General features: G+C 38.4%; 1 protein-coding gene across 1 annotated transcript; it reads left to right on the plus strand.

The window, feature by feature from the left end:
* The first annotated feature begins 10,987 nt into the window (after nt 1-10,987).
* On the plus strand, nt 10,988-20,105 carry LOC113019424 (protein FAM111A-like). Its single transcript, XM_026163144.1, has 6 exons — nt 10,988-11,044; nt 11,572-11,628; nt 17,402-17,467; nt 17,581-17,643; nt 17,836-17,889; nt 17,983-20,105. The coding sequence occupies exons 3-6, from the start codon at nt 17,408-17,410 to the stop codon at nt 19,729-19,731; spliced, it is 1,926 nt and encodes a 641-aa protein (XP_026018929.1). The 5' UTR covers nt 10,988-11,044; nt 11,572-11,628; nt 17,402-17,407; the 3' UTR covers nt 19,732-20,105.
* The last annotated feature ends 1,793 nt before the right edge of the window (nt 20,106-21,898 follow it).

The following is a 21,898-nucleotide window of genomic DNA, read 5'->3' on the forward strand; positions in this document are numbered from 1 at the left end:
CTATTACTAGATTCAGCACATGGCACCTCGACAGCCCTCAGTTGGATAATGTTCACAGATTGGGTTTCAAATCAGTTTTTAATAAGTAAACATTATCATAAACATTAAAGTAAATTTCCCTACTATTTACTGTAAAGTGTTACCCAGTCCAGTCTAAATTGTTGTTGTGTACACATTGCACTGTTTACATTTAATGTACTCTTTTGTTTTTGAAAATAATTTGAGTGTCTGTTGTTGTAATTTATATGAAGCTGAAGTTGGTAAGTGGTTAATTTAATGTAGCAGTAGGTGTCAACTTGTTACATGTGTGTTTATGAATGAATAGACTTATGAAGCAAAACCTCCATGGACGAGCAGAACAGGGTCATTTAAATGCCCAGTTCCAGTCTGACACATAACCACAGTCACTCCATTCGTTTGGAGGTTAATTCAGAACATTAATGCTTACTAAACAGGAACACGGTTACAAATTTGAGTTATTTAAGAATGACCAGTAGATTCCACATGTAATCACAACGTAGAAACAAAGATATTACCATTGGTTTATATTTGCATAAAGACACAGATTCTGCTGTTATTCAGCACAAATGTATATAAATACATGTGCTTTGCCAGTGAATATAAAGCCTGATGAGATGTAAGGTGCATTAAACTCCAGAACTAAAATGAATCAAGTGACCAAGTGCCAAAGACTGTAGTTTAATGGCTCCACAAACGAGTCAGTCCTCATAGTCTGCCTGCCCACAGATGCTAATCTACAGTGGCCCTGAGTCAAACACACTGCAATTTCAGTTAAATTGCAGTGTGTTTTATTCAACTGAAGTGTTTTTGAGGAGATTATAACGTGATGGAACAGCTGCGGAAGGGACCGGCTAGCAGTAAATAGCTAATGGTGAATATTTATCTACAGTATTATATGAATATGATTAAAAAGCACATTACAAGCATAATTTCCTCCCTCACAACACTGATGAACCCTTTGCTTCTTACATCTCTTTGTGCAGTTCTTTGCATACTTTGGTGTCTGGCACTCCCACAGCTGTTTTGTCACCTTAATGTCTCCCCAAAAAACACTCCTATTTTGTGTTGCCTGTTGATTTGTTTTTTTTTTTTTTTTTTGGTTATTAGTTTTTTTTTTACTTCTATTGTGTTTTGTGTGCTTCCGGAGTATTTTTCTGTTTGCGGGTGCTTTCTTAAGTTGCATTGTGTTTGACCTCTCAGGCTCACCATACTTATCAGATAAAGCCAGTCTATGAGAATGTGTAAGGAACCCGTAGGGACTGAGTCCCACTCTTATGTTTAAAATGGAATTTGTTTCAGTAACAGTGATGACCTGTAAACATTTAACAGTTTGTATATGCGTCAGAAACAAAGCTTTTCTTTGCAAAGTCAAACTGCTCTCTTATCACGACTACTGCTGATGACTTTGTATTAAATAAGTAATAAAAACAACAAAAGGTGGTTAAAATGATGGAAATTTATTTTTTTATTGGACATGTGGTTTCATAAAGAAAATTCTGTTGCATGTTTTGAAATATTAATTATGTCTAAAGGGTCATTCCTGTTGGCATAATTAAGATTTATATAGTTCATTTACTAAATAAATGTGTGTTGGGCAGCTTTTTCATTGTAGTAAATGCTGTTTATTGGTAATGTGCTTAGAAAAATCAGATCTCACAGTTTCACCTAAGAGCTTTTGAGATTATTTCCATGTTAAGGACTTGGATAAGTGTTTATGAACTTGCACTCGTGAGGGCCATTGTCATCAGTGAGCAAGACTAGCTAACGTTAGCTTGGAAATAGAGAAAGTTAAAAAGAGCAGTTAATAATTTGCTTTCTTACCTGTTTACCTTTGCTCACTTATGAGAATTTTCATGATTGCGTTTAAATGAAAATGGAAAACCCTCCTGATTACTCACCTGTGGTGATGCATTTAATATCTTAAAAAACAACCCTTTATTCACATTCTAAAAGTACACATTTTAAAGCTTATAGTAAATGCTTCTCACTTTTAATAACTCCTCTGAGTCATTGCCCATGCCAGATAGCGAACCCCTGGTCGTGTGAAGTCCATATTTCAGTGCCTCATAAATGTCCTTTTTCAAGATAAAGTGGTCTTTTATTGTTGCTATAAAAAGCAAACCTTTGCAATAAACTTGCCCTTTGATCAGTATCTTGATGAATAAGTCTTTTGTATTTTTGTTGAATACATGTGACTAGAGACTGTGATGAAACCCACCAATGTGCTTCCTTCTGCTATTAATACATTTTTTTCTTTTTTTAGTGTAAAGTTTCATCAGGCTTACTCATCTTGGCACTCTCTAAATTTTAATTACTATACTTTTGTTCATTTTAGTTAATGGGTTAGGGTTAGGGTTTAATTTGTATCATATTTGCTAAATCTAGCATTTACAATAACATTTGCTTCAAAATGTATTGTAATTTAAAGTCACGAAAAACATGTATCAAATTTAATACAACCAAAGGTCAGCAACCTTTAACACCCAAAGAGCAATTTGGACCCAGTTTCCACGCAAAATGAAAACACTGGGAGCCACAAATACTTTTTGACATCTAAAATGAAGATAATAGTGTATATATATATTCGCTTGAGGACTCACACGCAGGACTCAGAGGCACAGTTGGTATTTATTACAGTTCCACCAGGTGTATATACAAATAGTGCAGGGGATAGTGCTATATACAAAGTGTCATGGCCTGAGTCTGAGGACTCAGTGTTTTGTGTTTCCTTATGCTTTTGTTCATTCCGAGTGTGTATTCTGTTGTGATTTTGCCATTTGTTAGGTTTCTGTTCTTTGCCTGCCTGCTCCCACTTCTGTGTTCCCTCTGTCTGTCCATGGTGTTATTGTGTCTGCTCATGAGTCTGCCTGTCAAGTTCAGTGTCCTGTCTGGTTCTCTGTCTGTTAATTTCCTGTTTTATTCTGAAGGTTCAGGTCTGATGTGAGTGTGTTCAGTTTACATTTCCCCTGTCCCGTCAGCTCTAATTTCTCCCAGCTGTGTTGCCCTCCTGTCTCTCATCCCCTGATTACTGGTGTGTGTATTTAAGCCCTGTGTGTTCTCCTGCCTGTTGCCGGTTCGTCTGTATTACTCCATGTAAGTCCGCGCTTTTCTGCATTCATCTGTGTCTCTCTGCGTTTTTTTTGTATCCTCCGTCAGTCTGCGTCTCTCTGCCTTTCACCCCGTGTCCTGTGGATTTCTAGTTGCTCTTTAGTTTTCCCAGTTTAGGTTTCCGTTAGTTTGTCTCATTATTCGTTTTCTGTTCCTGCCACTGACACCTTGTAAATAAACTCCACTAATCTTTTCATACACTGCTCGCTCTTGGGTCCTTTTTCCAACTCCACACGGCTCGCCTCGGCAGCCGTGACACAAAGCGGTGACAGGGAAAAGGCTCCGGGGAAATCCAGGTAGGGAAAAGACACTTGCTCCTCTTCTGACTCTCTCCTATCGTGACCAGTCTCTCTCCAAACACTCACATAAAAAACAGGAATCCACTCGGGGAATGCAGGGTCGGGTCCAGGACAGGACAGTACAGAAGGAAACACACGTTAGAGGTTTTGCGCAGGGAAACGAAAGAGAACTTGCTCAGAGCTGGGCTGCACTAACGCGAGTCACACACAACGATCCAGCGATGAGTAGAAGCCACTCCCTGGCTTAAATGCTGGCTGCACTGATGATGCCCAGGTGTTTCCTCTTCAGAGGGGCATGGGCCGAGGGCGTGAACCCACCATAAGTTCCACCCTGGCGAGAGAGAGAGCGAGAGAGAGAGAACGCTAGGCAGCGGCCTGCTGATCCCCTGGCTGTGACAGTATATTGGTTTTTACTTTTATGCTTTGTGTGAACAACTAAGGTGTGTTGCTTATGAAATCCATGAAGTGCTACAGAGAAAATTACATTTTATTTATGTAATTAACACATTTTGAACTCTTAAAGACATATAACAAAAGGAACGACACCCAGCTGAACTAAAATGATCCAGCAAACAAAAACTGTTGTCAGCCACCACCCTTATATCGCCTTTGGGATTTTGGAGCCTTGACCTGACTTTTAAAAAATAATTGGAAAAAAAGCACAATGCTGCTAAAAAATAGATATTTGCAAAATTCTGCCTAAATATTTTACCTGGTTAATGTGTGTGGCGGGGCGTGATCTGCAACGCCGCTGCAGGTGAGAAGGACGCACCTTAGTGGCACCCGCAATCACGCTGCCTTAACGTCTGTGCTCTCTATGCTGTTGTGTTGGTGTGTGTCGGGCTGTGAGCTGGAAAGCTACAGCCGGCTGTATGCGTACAGCAACCGTGTGTGAAAAGTAGTCAATAAAGAGATGCTGAAAAGCATGTTCATGCAAACATCGTCGGGTCTGCCGTGATATGTTTACAATGGGACTTCTGCTCCTGAACCTCTGCGCACAGCGTCTGCAGACCGCTGCTGTACGAAGTCACTTTCATCTTTATGCAGGACTGTAAGCTGTCATCTGTGAGGTGTGAGCGCCGTGTTTGTTTTTAACATAGTTCACGGTGGAGAACAGCTGCTGACATAATGTGGATCCAAAGATCCATAATAATAATGGTTGAAAGTCTCGATAAATGCACGGCGTTTCGGCGGGTACACCGACTTCCACGAGTGTGACGCTTATTTTGAGCGATGAAAAAAATAATAAAATATAATTTTATTTTTATATTTCAATATCACAATAATCTTCCAATTTAGAACCACAAGTTAAAAAAGAACTAAAATTGATTGGTCACGTGATGGTGTCAGACTGAGCGGAGGTCTTTCTGAGCTCCCACCGCCACTGAGCATATCCTGCTTTATTATCGATACGTTCTGTACAACCTTGAGGGATAAAAACTTTAAACAAGAGTCTGTTAAAATGCCTCCTACAAGAGCTGCAAAATCTGCATCTAACAAATCTCCTGAAGAATCAGAAGCGAAAGAGGGTATGTCGACGAGCATAGCTACCACTCCAAGTACACCTGTGGACACCGACGCGCTCGCTGCGGAAATATCAAAGACAGTCGTGGACAAAATATCTACTATGATGGAGAATAAATTCGACGAGCTCTCATTATCACTAAAAAGTATATCGGCACAACTGGAATTAAATTCTCAAGGGATCTCTGACACGGAGAATCGCATTTCAACTGCAGAAGACTCGCTGTCAGGTATGGAAACTAGACTGGCTGATATGGAGACTAAAGTGAATACTCTTATGGAAAAATGTCTAGACTTGGAGGGCCGGAGCCGAAGAGACAACATTGTAATTCTGAACTTAAAGGAAGGCACTGAAGGTCGTGAACCGGTGAAATTCCTCGAAGGCTGGTTACCGACTTTGTTGAGTATTCAAACTAAACAGGGGAAAATCAAAATCGACAGAGCCCATCGGTCCATTGGATTATCAAGACCTAATCACCCTCGTGCAATGATTATTAAGGTGCATAATCCGGTAGACAAGATTAGGATCCTCACTGCAGCTAAAGATAATGACCCCCTGACTTATGATGGACAGATCATTCATATTCGACAAGATTTGGCAACAGGAGTAAAAGAGATGTGACGTGCGTTTAACGGAGTGTGCCAAAAACGTATCCAGAAAAACATGCGCTTTTATATGCGCTATCCTGCTACACTTAACTTTTCTCACGGAGGAAACAATTACTCCTTCCGTAAATCTGAAGATGCTCTTGCTTTTTTGAACAGTTTGAGTTAATTTGAACACTGACAGTAATTGATTGAATATGATTAACTCTATTACGGCACTTAAATATTACTCTTAATTTAAGGATAGCCAGTCCATGTTAAGGTATATTGGAACTGGAAGTTGCACACTTATTAAGGAATGCTTTAACTGTCCCGTCCCTTGTTATTTGTTTTTTCTTACAAACTTTATAAAGTAAAACATGTTTAACTCAGATATATAAATGAGGTTCTCTCGGTGGCATGCGGGAGTTTGGAGAGGAAGTTTTGTTTCTTTTTCTTTTTTTTCTTCTTTTTTTTCCTTGCCTCTCTGTCAGTGACTTTTGCTCGGTTTCATGAGACCAAGTTTTCTTTTTTGATGGATCGTAGGATCGTTTTTTTTTTTGGGGGGGGGGGGGGGGGGGGATTTTAGGGGTTGTTTTTTTCCCTTTTTTTAAAATTTTATTTTATTTTTATCATTAATATGTGTGGTTATTGTTTCTGTTGTTTATTTATTTATTTATTTATTTTTTCATGTTTGTGTCTATATAATGTATCTAAAATTACCCGCATCCCCTTCTATGGAAACATCTGTTTCCTTAATTGCAGTAGCGCACTCCAAATGGTTTCCCACACATCATGTTATAATAGAGGGGGAAAAAGAAACTATAACAAAAGAGATTGAGCTGATATGACTGACCTCAAAATAATTGCTTTAAATGTTAAAGGGCTGAATAATGTTGTTAAAAGACAAAAACTTCTTTCATTTTTGAAAAAGGAAATAACACAAATTGCCTTACTTTCAGAAACTCATTTAAATGATTTGGAACACTCAAAACTAAAAAGAAATTGGGTTGGCCAAGTTTTTTACTCATCATATAACACAAAAAGCAGAGGAGTAGCCATCCTTATCCATAGCAAGTTGCCTCTAATCATAGAAAAAGTCATAAAAGATAAGGAAGGACGCTACATTCTTATATCTGGTTCCTTATTTAGAGAATCTGTTTCTATAGAATGTGTTTATGGTCCAAATTCAGAAGATGTCTCTTTTTTTCCCAATCTCTTAACCCATGTTTCAGCCATAGCTTCCCCATATTTGGTGTTGGGAGGTGATTTTAATTGTGTTCTTGATCCTAGGGTTGATAAATCTCCACCAGGGAGTGAATTGTCGCCAAGAAGCATTAGATTGAAAGAGTTCTGTTCTGATCTAGAAATTTTTGATTCCTGGCGAGTAGCTCACCCCACAGATAGGGACTTCACTTTTTTTTCTTGCCCCCACCAGAGTTTTTCAAGAATAGATTTGTTCCTGTCATCCAGGACGGTGTTGGATAGGATGGAAGAGTGCTCAATAAGGTCTTGTCCATTATCTGATCATTCAGTAGTAAGTATAAATATTCACCCACCTTATTTTGAGCCAAATTCCCGCCGATGGAGGATGAATCCTCATTTATTGAGTAACTATTTATTGAGTATATCACTAAAGAGTGGAATGTTTTTATGACCACTAATAAAACGGAAGATGTAAGCCCATCTTTATTGTGGGAAACTGCTAAAGCCTATCTCAGGGGTAGCATTATCTCATACACTATAGCGCAGAAAAAGGCGTCAATGAAAGAACAACTCGATTTAGAGCACATAATACAAAAACTAGAAGTGCAGTTTAAAATCTCCAGGTCCAAAACTATACTTAAGAAGTTAGAAGCAGCCCGCTCAGCTTTAAATCAATTACTGACTAAAAGAGCAAAGGCAGCAATTTTCTTTGCTAAGCATAAATTATATGAATCTGGGAATAAACCTGGCCGTCTCTTAGCAAAAATAGCAAAAGGCAGGACAGATTCAAACGTTATACAATCACTGTTTGATAATAAACATGTTAAGCATTATAAAACAATGGATATTAATCAAATTATGAAGCAGTTTTATATACACTTATACTCATCAGAGTGTAGTAATACAGATGGGAAGATGCGGGAATTTCTAGAGAAGGTGCCTGTTGTATCGTTATCAGAAAGTCACAGGAAAGAGTTAAATAACCCTGTGACAGAGGAGGAAGTGCGACTTGCTATTAACTCCCTTAAAGGAGGAAAAGCACCAGGGCCTGATGGTTTCTGCCCAGAGTTTTATAAAAAACTAAGTCACCTTCTTGCAGGACCATTGACTGATATGTTTTCAGACTCTTTTAAGAATGAACAGTTGCCCCCAACACTCAGACTGGCTAATATTTTGTTAATTCTAAAGAAAAATAAATCTCCAGATAGGTGTGAATCATACAGACCGATCAGTCTCATTAATGTCGATGCTAAATTACTCTCCAAGTTATTAGTAAGGAGGCTTGAGGGCATTCTCCCACTGCTCATAAACCCTGATCAAACAGGCTTTATCCAAAATCGTTTCTCATCTACAAATATTAGACGACTATTAAATATTATACAATACTCGAATCAGACAAATCATAAAGCCTATGTTATATCTTTAGATGCCGAAAAGGCATTTGACAGAATCGAGTGGACATATCTATTTAGTGTATTAGAGAGATTTGGCTTAGGCGAGGGTTTTATTGCATGGATTAAAACTATCTACAAACTTCCAGAAGCTTGTGTCATAACTAATGGTATACAATCATCAGCGTTTCCATTGCAAAGAGGTACGAGGCAAGGCTGTCCCCTGTCCCCTCTCCTCTTTGCATTAGCACTTGAACCTCTAGCTGAGGCTATTCGCCAGCACCAAGATGTGCATGGTATAACAGTAGGTGGAACAAATCATAAGATAGCATTGTACGCTGACGATATTCTGCTGTTCTTATCAAAACCAGAACAATCAATACCAGCTATTATGTCTACCATACATGAGTTCAGCTCATTCTCTGGTTACAGAATTAATTTTGGGAAATCAGAAGTTATGCCACTGGGTGATCAGATTAACTCTTTGCCAGATTTCTCTAATCCCTTTCAATGGTCCCCCAGCGGCTTTACATACCTTGGGCTAAACATTCCACCAGTTCTTAAAGATTTATGGAAACTGAACTTATCACCAAAAATCAAAAAAGATTTAGATGGAAAAAACTGCCGCTTTCTCTTATGGGGCGTGTGAACTTAATCAAAATGAGTATTCTCCCGCGTTTATTATATCCCCTACAAATGCTACCTTTATTGATCACTCAGAAAGTTTCTTGTGATATAGAAAAAGCCTTTTCAAAATTTATCTGGCGTGGCAAGAAACCTACATTAAGGATTGGAACTCTACAACTGCCTATGGATAGGGGAGGCTTAGGCCTACCAAATTTAATTTTTTATAATTGGGCATGTCATAGCTGTGTCTTATGGGAGTGGCTACATGCTTATCTAAATTCTCACTCTCACCTAGACTCTTGGTCCACTTTACCTTATTCCCTTTGGAGCTTAGCTGTCTGTGACAAAAAACAATATTAAAAATGGGGATTAAGAATAACCCAATCATTTATAATACAATAAGGGTCTGGGGGGAAATGCGTAAAAGGTTGGGTAGAGAAGATTGCACTTCGTTCTTGACTCCTTTAGTGAGAAACAACGATTTTGTTCCAGGAATGTCTTGTAGCATGTTTGATAAGTGGCACAAAAAGGGATTAAGGGTAATTGGCGATTTGTATCAAAACAACACACTGATGAACTTTGAGCAATTGCAGTCAAATTTTAATATCCCTAGAGACCATTTTTTTGGCTTTCTCCAGGTTCGTAACTTCGTTCATTCTAGAATTCCACAGTCTTCAGAAATAGTTAAATATGATGTTATTGAGACATTTCTTATTAAGCGAAAAGACAGAACTCATTTTATCTCAGCTTTTTACTCTCTCCTATATACTCTTAGTAGCAACACACTGAGCGCTATTTATAAATGGGAGAGAGATCTTAATAATCAATACACCGAAGAGGAGTGGAAAGGAGCCATTAACATGAGTAGTTCCACTTTTACTTGTAACCGCTTGCGAGAAACCCAATACAAAATCATACATCGCCTTTATATAGCTCCTAATGTCTTGCATAAGATTGCACCTCATATTTCCCATCTTTGTAGTAAATGTCAAAAAGAAACTGGCACTTTTTTTCATTACTTTTGGGAATGTAAATTAATCTAAAGATTTTGGAGCTTCATATCTCAAGAACTAAGTAATATTTTTAACAACCTGATTCAAAGGGACCCCGGGTATTTTCTTCTTGGCCTACCCTCAAAAGAAGTAACATTGAATCACTTGCAGCGCAAATTATGTGACAAACTATTGCTGGTAGCTAGGAAATGTATTCTGATTAATTGGGTTAAGGATAAACCTCCCTCTGTGACTTTGTGGTACAGAGAATTATTTAAAGTTATTCCTCACGAAAGAACTGCTGCTATTTTAGGAGGAAATGAGGGTCTCTTTCTCAAAGTTTGGTCCCCTTTGCTTTCTTATTTGCCAAATGATTTGTCCCAACTGTTGAGGGGGGGTGGTTGCGATTAAGATGTTCTCAGTTAAATAGGAAGTAAGTGTAAAGGACAATTCATTCTTGGAGTTTATCTTTTTCTCTTTCTATATCTGTGGGTAATTGAGTGAAAATATGTTTTTGTGTGTGTGTGTGTGTGTGTGTGTGTGTGTGTGTGTGGATGTGTAAATTTTTTTTTTATTCTCTTTCTTTCTTTCTTTTCTTTTCTGTTTGGTTGTTATTTTTTATGCTATTCTTGATAACGAATAAAAATTGTATATCCAAAAAAAAAAAAAAAAAAAAAAAGAACTAAAATAAATAAAATACACTTCAGCTACATACTTATAATTTATTTTCCCAAACCACGCTGAGCCGCACTATAAGGACTAAATAAGGACTATGCGGCTCCGGAGCCGCAGGTTGCGGACCCCTGCACTAGGCTTTAAAGGGTTAAAGCACATCCAAGAGAAAGATGTAATCCACAGAGTGCCAGGTTCTCTCTCAGGACACTGCAGCCAATCAAACAGCATGTAAATGAAGGAAAACACCATACTGATTCATTTATTCGTCTTACAGAGGGTTATACATTATAAAATCATATAATATCTCCCTCTCTTTCTTCACCCCTGTCCGCACACACAACTCTAGACCAGTGTTTCTAAGAGCCACAGACATGTGCAAAGCTTAAATTACTTTTTTGATTCATTTAGCTCAACTGTGGGTTTATTCCCACACCCATCCAGCTTTTAACACACAAAGTAAAAACGCCCCCAAAAGACCTCTTCACATGTGATTGGTTAATAGGTTACCATGAGATCAAGTCTCTCTTGGTCACAGGTTCCTCCCGCTCAGTATCATTCAGTTGCTTCCTGCTTCCTTCCAGAAGTCAGCGGATCTCTCCAGCGCAGCAGTAGTTTGGTGAGTAAAAAAACGATCGTCTGTGGATGTGTAGCTGCCGTTGTGCCTTTCTACCAGACACAAACTCACTCAGAGAGTTAGTGTTACTATTTTGGTCATCTAATTTCCTCTGTTATAAAGTCAGATAAATTACATCTGATATAACCAGTTATTATAGGTTTTTTTTGTTGTTGTTTTTTAAGGATTATTACCTCTAAGAAAAAACTGTCAAGTTTACAAGTTTCAGATGAAGTCCAAGTGAACTTGGATCTGAGTTGCTTTTATGTGTAAGCCACACCCGAGCTCTTCAAACAGTCCTTTAGGTTTGAGAGGAGGGACTATAGCAGTCTGTTTGCTCACTGTGTGCCTTTGGAGTGTGAACCAGGAAGTCAATAAAATGTCTGTGAAATGAAACTCCAACTTAACACATGCATTACATACATAAAGAAAAATGTAACATCTTGGTTAATAATTCTGCTGGTTTATACTTCTTAATTTATGATCTTAACATTCTGGTTGAGTTCATTTTTATGTGTATCTTTTTATAGTACATTCCTGGAAGCAGCAGAGTGTGCACGCAGCCACGAGGAGATACTAACTCTCAGGTGAACCCTTATGAATCTTTAGGTTTTTAATGTTTTTGATATCTGAGGTCTGGTATAACAACACCGCCTACTATGACCTCAGTAATACCTTAGCGCTTAGCAAATCTCTTTTAAGCAAATATCTATTCTAGTTTTGTCATTATAAGCACATACAGATGGCTGTTAAACCCCTGGCATCCAAAACTCTGGGAAGTTTCACATTTTCCAGGAGCCGCACAAAAAAACTGTACCAAATAATTCCATATGTAATTATTATTTTTAGGATTCATTATTATTAATAATAATTAATCATTAGTTAATTGATACAGTTACAAAATATAACAAAAGAGCTCTAATAAATACAAATAAATCTAATTATAAATATTCCAGTATATTTCACAAAATTAAATGTATATAGTCGACACTGAGGGAGCCCTTTCCAATTAAGCAGATGAAATAAAAAATACTTTGAGAAGTTGGTTCTTTTCTTCACAAGTTGTTGCTGAAAAGAACGCCTCCACAGGCTGTTTGAGTAAATTATACACCACCAGCTCCCCCGAGTGTCCATTTCATCACACAACAAGCAACATATAGGAGAAAGATCGTACATGAATTTTGAACTTGTCTTTGGGTTTGAAAATTACATTTTATTTAGAATTTTTTACAAATAACAATTTGACTGTGGTGCTTGTAGAATTTTAATCTTCTGGCAGTTTTGAGTTTAAAATGATCAGATTTTCATACACACTGCCTCAGTGTCTTAAACAATGTTTTAATACACTCAACAAAAATATAAACGCAACACCTTTGTTACTGCTCCCATTCCCCATGGGATGGACGTAGAGACCTAAAATTCATTCCAGATACACAATATAACCATCCCTCCCAAACAGTGGTCACAAATCAGTCCAAATGTGTGGTAGTGGGCACATCTGCCATATTGAGATAATCCATCCCACCTCACAGGTGTGCCACATCAGGATGCTGATCTGACATCATGAGTAGTGCACAGGTGTACCTCAGACTGCCCACAACAAAAGGCCACCCTGGAATGTGCAGTTTTTTGCGCTATTGGGGGTCTGGGGACCCAGAACCGGTCAGTATCTGGTGTGACCACCATTTGCCTCATGCAGTGCAACACATCGTCGCATGGAGTCTATCAGATTGTCAATTGTGGCCTGTGGAATGTTGGTCCACTCCACTTCAATGGCTGTGCGAGGTTGTTGGATATTCGTGGGAACTGGTACACGCTGTCGTATACGCCGGTCAAGCACATCCCGAACATGCTCAATGGGTGACATGTCCGGTGAGTATGCTGGCCATGCAAGAACTGGGACATTCTCAGCTGCCATCTGCCCTGAACAATGTGAACCATGATTCATCCGTGAAGCGCACACCTCTCCAACGTGCCAGACGCCATCGAATGTGAGCATTTGCCCACACAAGTCTGTTACGGCGACGAGCTGGAGTCAGGTCAAGACCCCGATGAGGATGACGGGCATGCAGTTGAGCGTCCCTGAGACGGTTTCTGACAGTTTGTGCAGAAATTGTTTGGTTGTGCAAACCAATTCTTCCAGCAGCTGTCTGGGTGGCTGGTCTCAGACGATCTTGGAGGTGAACCTGCTGGATGTGGAGGTCCTGGGCTGGTGTGGTTACACGAGGTCTGCGGTTGTGAGGCCGGTTGGATGTGCTGCCATATTCTCTGAAACGCCTGTGGAGACGGCTTATGGTTGAGAAATGAACATTCAATGCACGGGCGACAGATCTGGTTGACATTCCTGCTGTCAGCATGCCAATTGCACGCTCCCTCATTGCTTGTGGCATCTGTGGCATTTTGCTGTGAGACAAAACTGCACATTCCAGGGTGGCCTTTTGTTGTGGGCAGTCTGAGGTACACCTGTGCACTACTCATGATGTCAGATCAGCATCCTGATGTGGTACACCTGTGAGGTGGGATGGATTATCTCAATATAGCAGATGTGCCCACTACCACACATTTGGACTGATTTGTGACCACTGTTTGGGAGGGATGGTTATATTGTGTATCTGGAATGAATTTTAGGTCTCTACGTCCATCCCATGGGGAATGGGAGCAGTAACAAAGGTGTTGCGTTTATATTTTTGTTGAGTGTACATACTGTTGTGGAAAGACAATGGGATTTTTTCCTCTCTTTCATAAAAACGGAAAATTTTATAATTTCTTAAAGCATATTTGGATATGTGTGATTTTTTTTTTTTGTTTTGTTTGATATTCATCGCTTTTATTATGTTTTTGCTGTAGTTTTTTTGACACTTCACAAATAAACAGGACCCTATTCTAGGAGATATGTTAAACAATCTCTGCATATTAAAAAAAGAAGAAAAGACAAAAAAACCCCATAATGTTAAAGCCAGAAATCACACACACAGACAAAAAACCCGTCATAATTATTGTGTTTATTATTGTCTTTTATTTTTTCTCTTTATTTCCAGAATACGCAGTTCTTCCATCCTGAGTGACTAATGCACATTTATTATTCAAGTTTTAGCATTTATTCAGTGTAAGTTATGACTTGCTGAACATGCTGACCGTTATAGATCACTACAATATTCGGCATAACAAGTTGGTCCTAATATCAAATTGTATCTCATTGTTACACTGCTGGGGAAGCGAAATTTGGAAATGTGGGAGGAACAACTCTGTTGAAACCATTCACCACAATAACTTAGTTATATTTTTTTAAGAAAACTTAAAGAAAAGTTACTTAAATATTTTTTTCTTTTTGTTTTTGTTAATGATTAATAGAAAGTTGAAGAATTTGCATGTCTTTAAAAAATAGTGTCTGGAAGGCAAAATGAGTTAGCAGAATTTACATGCTTGATTTTTAGAATCACTGGCACCTGAGTTGGCTAGATACGTCACCAGGGACCCAGTGGGTAGTAAACGGTTAATAAAACTATTTTTACTATCAGCAGACAACTCTTGGCCTGCATTTGTAAGAATTAATTGTTTTCCATCTTATGCATATTAATGCACTGATGCTGGATTTAGTGATGAGATTACAAACAAGTCAGACAGTTGGTGTTGGTGTAAAGGAAGACATTTATGTCCACTGTGAGCTACCATCTTTGAACCGAGGCGGTGGTTTACAACACCAACTCTCTGCCATCTATAATCCAGTTTTGAGATCCCTTCCCAGACGCCTTAACGCCCACTCACATCCTGGGCCATCTGACCTCAGGAAATCACATGAGAGGGTGGGGCCAGGTTTCACAATGAACTCACCCGAAACCCTGGCTGATTGTGATCTACACCCATTTTCACACCTTGGCTCATGTGATTAGGTAGAGGATCATTAGGGGGTCCATTGTCCCTCTCGGTGGGATACTCCCACAGGGCTTAAATCTGGGACTCTCCATCATTTGACCCTCAGAACTGAAGAAGCTTGAGATGAGAGGTGAAACGTCTTCAAGCAACTTAAAGAAGTCCAGACGCTTTTCTTTCCAAGCTCCTTAGATGAGTCAAACTTAAAATAAAGCCCCACCTGAAACATTGTTAAACAATAGAACCCCCCCCCCCCCCCCCCCCCCTTATCATGTGGAAGCGAGCAGTGATTCATTGTTCATTACCCGCTGAAATTTCATATTCAAACAATCACAGATCACACATGTGTAAGCCATTAATAGTTGATAACTGCGGACACACCAATTCCTCAAGCTTTGTCAGATTTTACAGATCCACCCGTTGTCTGCTTCAGTGTAAGCTGAAAGTTGTCTGTTTGATGCCAAGAGGAGTAAAGGAAGACAATTTTGTTATAAAAATCTACTTGGCCTTTGCCAGTAAACCTAAGCTATCTGCATGACTATTCACGATAATAACAGACTGGGGCATTCTTTTTTTTTTAAACCAAACCATTGAGACGTTAAAGAACAAAGAGCTTACTTCAGCCTTTGTTTTACTTGCATCAAACACACTCACCAGGGACATCTGTATACATAAAGTTATTAGACAAGTCTTGTCTTAACATGCTAAAACATGCTAATCACAGGAAAAACCAATGAGCCAGCTAGTCCAGGTTTTTTCTGCTTGTAATTTTGAAATTATACCTGTTGGAGTATAAAATACCCATATACAGACAGGCTACATCTAATTTGTTAAAAAATAAAATCCAACACTTGCAAAAAATGAGTATGAAGATGCCGTATTTTGGTTCCTGTTGGTTCCTGAAATGTTCCTGTTAGGCCTTTTTGGGAGAAACAAAAAGGTATCCCTTTTTTAGTGTAAGTCCTTCTAAGCAACCATATTAAGCTGCTGGGCAGGGCTCTATATTGATTAGTTTAGAGGCATAGCTCAAGAGTAGGGGTGGGCGATAGAAATGATATACGATAGAAACGATATAAATTTGGCCAACGATAGAGATTTTGACTATATCGCTCTATCACATTATCATCTGCAAATTATGGCGGGCGACAATCATAGCAAAGAGATGAAGCACTTTTGAAATATGGGGAAAGCCAAAAACTGCGCTTCCTGCACTTCCGTAACATTGATTCATTAATGTTGAATTCTCTTGCAGCTGTTCTATTCCCATGTTGTTGCAGTATATTAATAACTAACCTTGTATTGTGTATTTTCCTGACTGAAGTTTGGCCCGTGTATAGCATCCTGCTATGCGATTGCGTTTGTCCCTAACCACCAGAATCCCTCGCGTTAACCTTTATCGAGTGGAAAAAAAGTTGGCGTTCATCCTCCAGCTTCTCTGTGCTAATACGTAGCACAACATTATATACCAGGTAGTCCAACTTCAGTAACCCTGCAAACGCCACTGCTGTTTAGTTTTCTGTCTTCATTTATGTTGGAAGTGGTAAAGGAGCTGTACGTTTTAATTAGTTTCAAAAATCTCTCAGTCAGAACATGGTATGAAATGTTTAGGCGTAAACTAGCGAGCTAACTTCCTGTTAACTTCTGACTCCGTTAAATTTAATAAATTCTGTTTTCATGGATGTAAAACTTAATAGTTACATCCAATAAAGCAGCAACACTGATGATTAAATTAAAGATGAAAGAATTTAGACCGTTTGTAACTCTCAGTGTTTGTTTGACTTTGGGACTGAAGCGGACGGAGTTTTGGACCCAGATTACTCCGCGAAGCTCCTCACCACGGCAGCCATAATGCTCTGACAATCCATCAAGCTGTGCGGCTTACCAAAGTTGTACTAAAACATTTTTTAACAGATTTCTGCACGCCAAAATCGGTTCGAGGTCAGTAAGCACAACCAGAATTCACACATAAGGCACACTCTCGATTTTTGAGAAAATTAAAGGATTTTAAGTGTGCCTTATAGTGTGGAAAATACGTTATACAGAAGAAAAGAATATATCATGACATATATCGTTACCGCACATGCTTCAAATTATATCGCGATATGAATTTTAGGCCATATCGCCCAGCCCTACTCAAGAGTAACTAGAAGTGTGACATAGCTTTGACTTTTGGCGGGCAATTTGGTGCTACTTGTGTAGTGTATTTTCCAAAAGCAGCCAAGCTTGAGCTTGGAGAAAGTTGGAAAAACCCCAAGACATCCAAGGTCAATTGCTTCAACTGAGTTTGATTGTATTGTGACATTTTTTAAGAATTTGCTCATGACATGTGTCAACAGGCATTTTCATCATTTTTCATTTCTGGATATTTTTAGATATTAATTATTTTTCTGAACTCATCACTCCTTGAAGAATAGAGTAGAAAACAGAGACTTACTTCCCCCATTAAGAACAAGCACTTGACATACTCTGCTTTTATGGTCATAATTTCAGGAGAAAATGCCTCCCAAACGACCAAAGAACACAGGTGATATTAGGGACTTTTTTGCTAAGCAAAGGGTAAGTAAAAGCTAACAATGCTGCAGTGTTATCGCTTCCCCATTTCTACTCTGTATCTATCAGCCAAATAATTTTATCTGTGCTTTTCTTTTTTTGTTTTTGTTTTTCATCAGGACAGTCCCAGTGGCAGCAGCAGCAGAGCAAGCATGCAGCCAGAGGGACCTAAATCCCCTCAGGTGAGGTCTTATGTTGATGTGAAAATATCTAATTGAGTAATAAATACACTTCTAAGTTTTTGAAATGTCCGTGTAGCTTATCAGTCATCCAGGTCATCATAGTCTAAGGAGCTTTGGAAAGAAAAGCATCTGGACTTCTTTGAGACATTTCACCTCATTTATATTTCACCTTAATATCTGTCATTTGTGCAGGGATTTACACCAGTTCCACGATGTGTGAAGAAGGAAAATGACAGTGATTCCATTGTAAGTATATCCTGTTACATTACATGAGTATTTTGCTCTGCCTTGCTTTTTAAGCACCACTCTGTTTCTAACCATCTCTTTAATTTCCTCTAGGTCCAACACTCACATGAATTCACAGTGAAATTTGGTCAAGATAGTTATGAATATACTGTTCAGTGTGATCAGCTTTGCACAGTTCTAGAAGCCATAAAATCAAATGAGGAATGCAATGAGAAGATTAAGTGTGACGATGAGAATATTATCATTCAGTTAGGTAAAGAGGATAAGAAGTCAATTGTTGCAACACATTTCCCCTGTTCTTGTATTGATGATGGTGAGTGTCTGATCATATCACATAGAGCAGAAAAAGTTGAAGGTGAAGTCCAACATTCCAAAATAGTGTATCCAAAAGAGCACTATTCTGTCTTCTATATAGACACAGTTGGTGGGCTACACACTAAAAAAAAGAAACTTTTTAAAAATAATGATGTAAAACAGTTCAAGAACCTCTGTGTTTATGGAGAAAAGGGAATAACTGTGGCTGAGGCTCTGAAGAGAGACGGTCGCTTCATTGATGACCTTGGTAACTTTGAGCTGTCCAACAATCAAGATCCCAAACGCCTCACTGTATGCACACAAAAGGTGGAAAAACTACACGAGATACAATTTAAGATACGCCTTCCAAAAGATAAAAAAAAAATTAAAAATGAAAAGCTGCAAGAAAGCCCATCAAAAAATTCTCAAAGGAAATGTGAAAGAAAATCAGAGTCAGAGATTATCGATTTAACACGACAGGAGGGAATCCGTGTAAAAACAGTGATAGAAACCAGCAGTGATGTTGATAGAGACAAGATTTATGAACTACTGCGTGAGCAGTTTCCAGATCTGAAACGGTGGATGGAGCGTAGATTCCCTGGTGATTCTTTCCAGGAAGCACTGAACCTCACAAAGGAGAACTTTGGAAAGATCCAACAGTCCTTCAGTCAAGTTCACAGAGTCAGGAAGCTGCTAGAACTGGGAAAGTCAGTTTGTAAAATCAATTTTAACAATTCGTCTGTGGGAACAGGCTTTGTGCTGTTTGATACTTTCGTCCTGACTAACGCACATTTGTTTAAAGGTTGCGTTGAAGGAAGGAAGCTGCAGCAGGATGCAGAAGTGTTTGCTTTTTTTGACTATGAGGAGCCTGAGCCAGAAACAAAGTTCTACTACTTTAGAGCAGAGAATACATTCATTGACTTTGATGCTGAGCTAGATTATGCAGTTCTGGAGCTCAACCCTGAAGGCTCAAAACCAAACCAGCGAACAAGAGCACAGAACATAAAGGTACCACCAGGGCTGCTCAGCAAGGTTGGACCACTGCCTGCCAATGGTGAAGCCTGCATCATTGGACACCCAGAAGGGCGAGTAAAAGAAATGGATCCTACATGTATCATTGAGACAGAGAAGAGAGCGCAGGCTGCTGATGATTATTTAAGTCAGTACAAAAACCCATTAATCATAAAATCACTCAGCGATCATGTCAGAAAGCAAGGCATTGAAAACATATTGGAGGGTGGATATAAAGCAGGAAAAGTAGCGACCTACCACACTTTCATGTATCACGGTTCCTCTGGTTCTCCAGTGTTTGATGGTCTTGGCAGAGTTTTTGGTTTACACACTGGAGGATTTACCTATGGTTTTACAAAAAAAGATGAGAGTGTCATTGAGTATGCCCATCCTCTAATTATGATATTTGAAAAGTTTGTGAGTAATCTGAAGGAGAGTGGAAATAACGAGCTGTTGAGAAGAGTTGAAAAGGCAACAAAAGAAAACTCACACCTCATAGAGAAACTCAACCCTCAGGAGCCAATGGACACCAGTTAAATATTAAGATTAGAGTCTCTGTCGGCATGTGGCAAACCACTTCTGGCTGCATGGACCATCCATTAATAATTATAGGACTGATCACATAGGACTTCATCTGAACCTGTGCCTTTTGGGACCTGTACTGTAAGACACATGAGGATTCAGGGCTAAGTGAGGCAACTTTATCCCAGGGTTTTAGCATCAAAATGTCAGTTCTTATTGAGATACACCACCATCAAAGCTTTTACTGCAGACATAACTTCCTGCAGAATAAAATAATATCTGAGATAATAGATACAGGACCACAGAGTACTGGATAAGGGAGACTGCTGCTGTTGATATTTGCTTAAAAACAAAAGCAAAAACAGGATAATAATAGCACCAAATCACAACAACCGTGAACTTTAAAAATAAATAAATAAAACTAACATAAAAACGGTATTGTGAAATAAATAAGTATTTTTACCAGAATGAATAAAATCCCACATTTTTTGTTATTTTTTATCTGACATTTTTTATACTGTATATATTTTTAAACCCATATGGCAAAAGGTTTTCTGTCAAACATATTTTTCTAAAGTTTGGTATAAAAGTTGTTGTGGCAAATATTCCCAAAGAAAATGTCCAAGTGAGCAACACTGTTTTGTTTGTTTGTTTGTTCTTTTTACCTGTTATTTGAGTGATGACTCCATTAAAAAGCAACTGCTAAAACCACCTTATGTATGTGTGTTTGTAGCTCGTAATCCATGTTGTAGCAATAAATGTGTAAGTTCAATTCTTATATATTAACTAAAACTAACATCAACATTTCTGATCATGTTAGGGTGGTTTAATTGTATTTCTTGAAACTTCACACATCCAGAGTGGAAATATATTTGTATTTATTGCACTTTAACATTAAAGTGCAAATTGCACCCAGGACAGAAGGATTTTTCGTTTGGATATTATTTGTTAAAAAACAGAACCGAAATAAATGATTAAGTCTTTAGCACATCTACTTGTAGTTTAAATATAGTAATCATACAGTATATTCACTATCTTTCTTTTAATTCCAATAAATGTTTTTGTTTAAATAACATGTCTTAATGAGATAAATGTATTATATCAGGTTCTTTGCATAATTTACTTTTGCTTACTTTTTAAAATACTTCTTTAGTTGACCAAATTAGGAATTAGCCAGTTGCACTTTGAAAGCTAGCTGAACATCCTTGCTTTTGTTTGCATAGTGCTGCTCGGTCATGTGACATCAAAACACGAGAGGGGAGAGGAGGAGCAAACAGTGGCTGTGTCTCAATTAAGAGACCGCACGCTTGAAGTACGCGCACTATGCGTACTACGTACGGTGCGTACTATAAGTACGAGAAGTGCGGAAGTGAGAGGCTTGTGAAATGGGACGGTCTAGCCTTTGTCGCGCTGTTCAGGTTGCCTAGCAACCATGATACTAACCGTGAGAAACGTTACATACAGCTTTGTGTGACAGAAATGAAGGAGAAAAAATGTTTTGTTGGTCATTCATTTTTGTCATGACATCGCTTTGATTAGTTGAGTATCTGAGGCTGAGACCACGGGACTGTAAAACATGATTGTTGGGCTTCATTTCTGTACTGAACAGTCATTTCAAGATCAGTTAGTAAATAACAATTAGCTAATGTTGTTCATGAGACTAAAATCACCTCACTGTGGTAATGTAAATATAATATGGCCAATATTATATTTATTGTCAGATTATTATGATATATTACAGCAGTGAGCTTGAACTCTGGGTCAAATATTCAAGTTGCAGTTATTTATATTTCCTATCACCTTAAATCTTCACTCAAAGAACAGTATCTTTGACAGTGTATATATGGATTAATTATACATAAGAGACAAATATTGTTAGTTTAATATGTTGGCATTACTAAATTTGGCTCAATGCTTAAATACAAGTGTAAAAAGGAAAATGTACGAGCTGTGATAACTGTTTCTGATAGAATGAAGAGTAGACTGATATATTAAATATTCCTTTATTGGGTGAGAAAATCAGACCATGTCATAACTGCTTTAAGTCATACAGAATAGATATCAGAGCCTTAAACATGCTGACTTCTGCTAAATGGGTCAAACTGGGCAGAAAGTATCCAAACACATAACATCCTTATAGAATATGATGTAACACTATAGATCAACTTACCTCAGAATATAT

Source organism: Astatotilapia calliptera, chromosome 3 (assembly GCF_900246225.1).
Source record: "Astatotilapia calliptera chromosome 3, fAstCal1.2, whole genome shotgun sequence".
In the NCBI taxonomy this organism is placed as follows: domain Eukaryota; kingdom Metazoa; phylum Chordata; class Actinopteri; order Cichliformes; family Cichlidae; genus Astatotilapia; species Astatotilapia calliptera.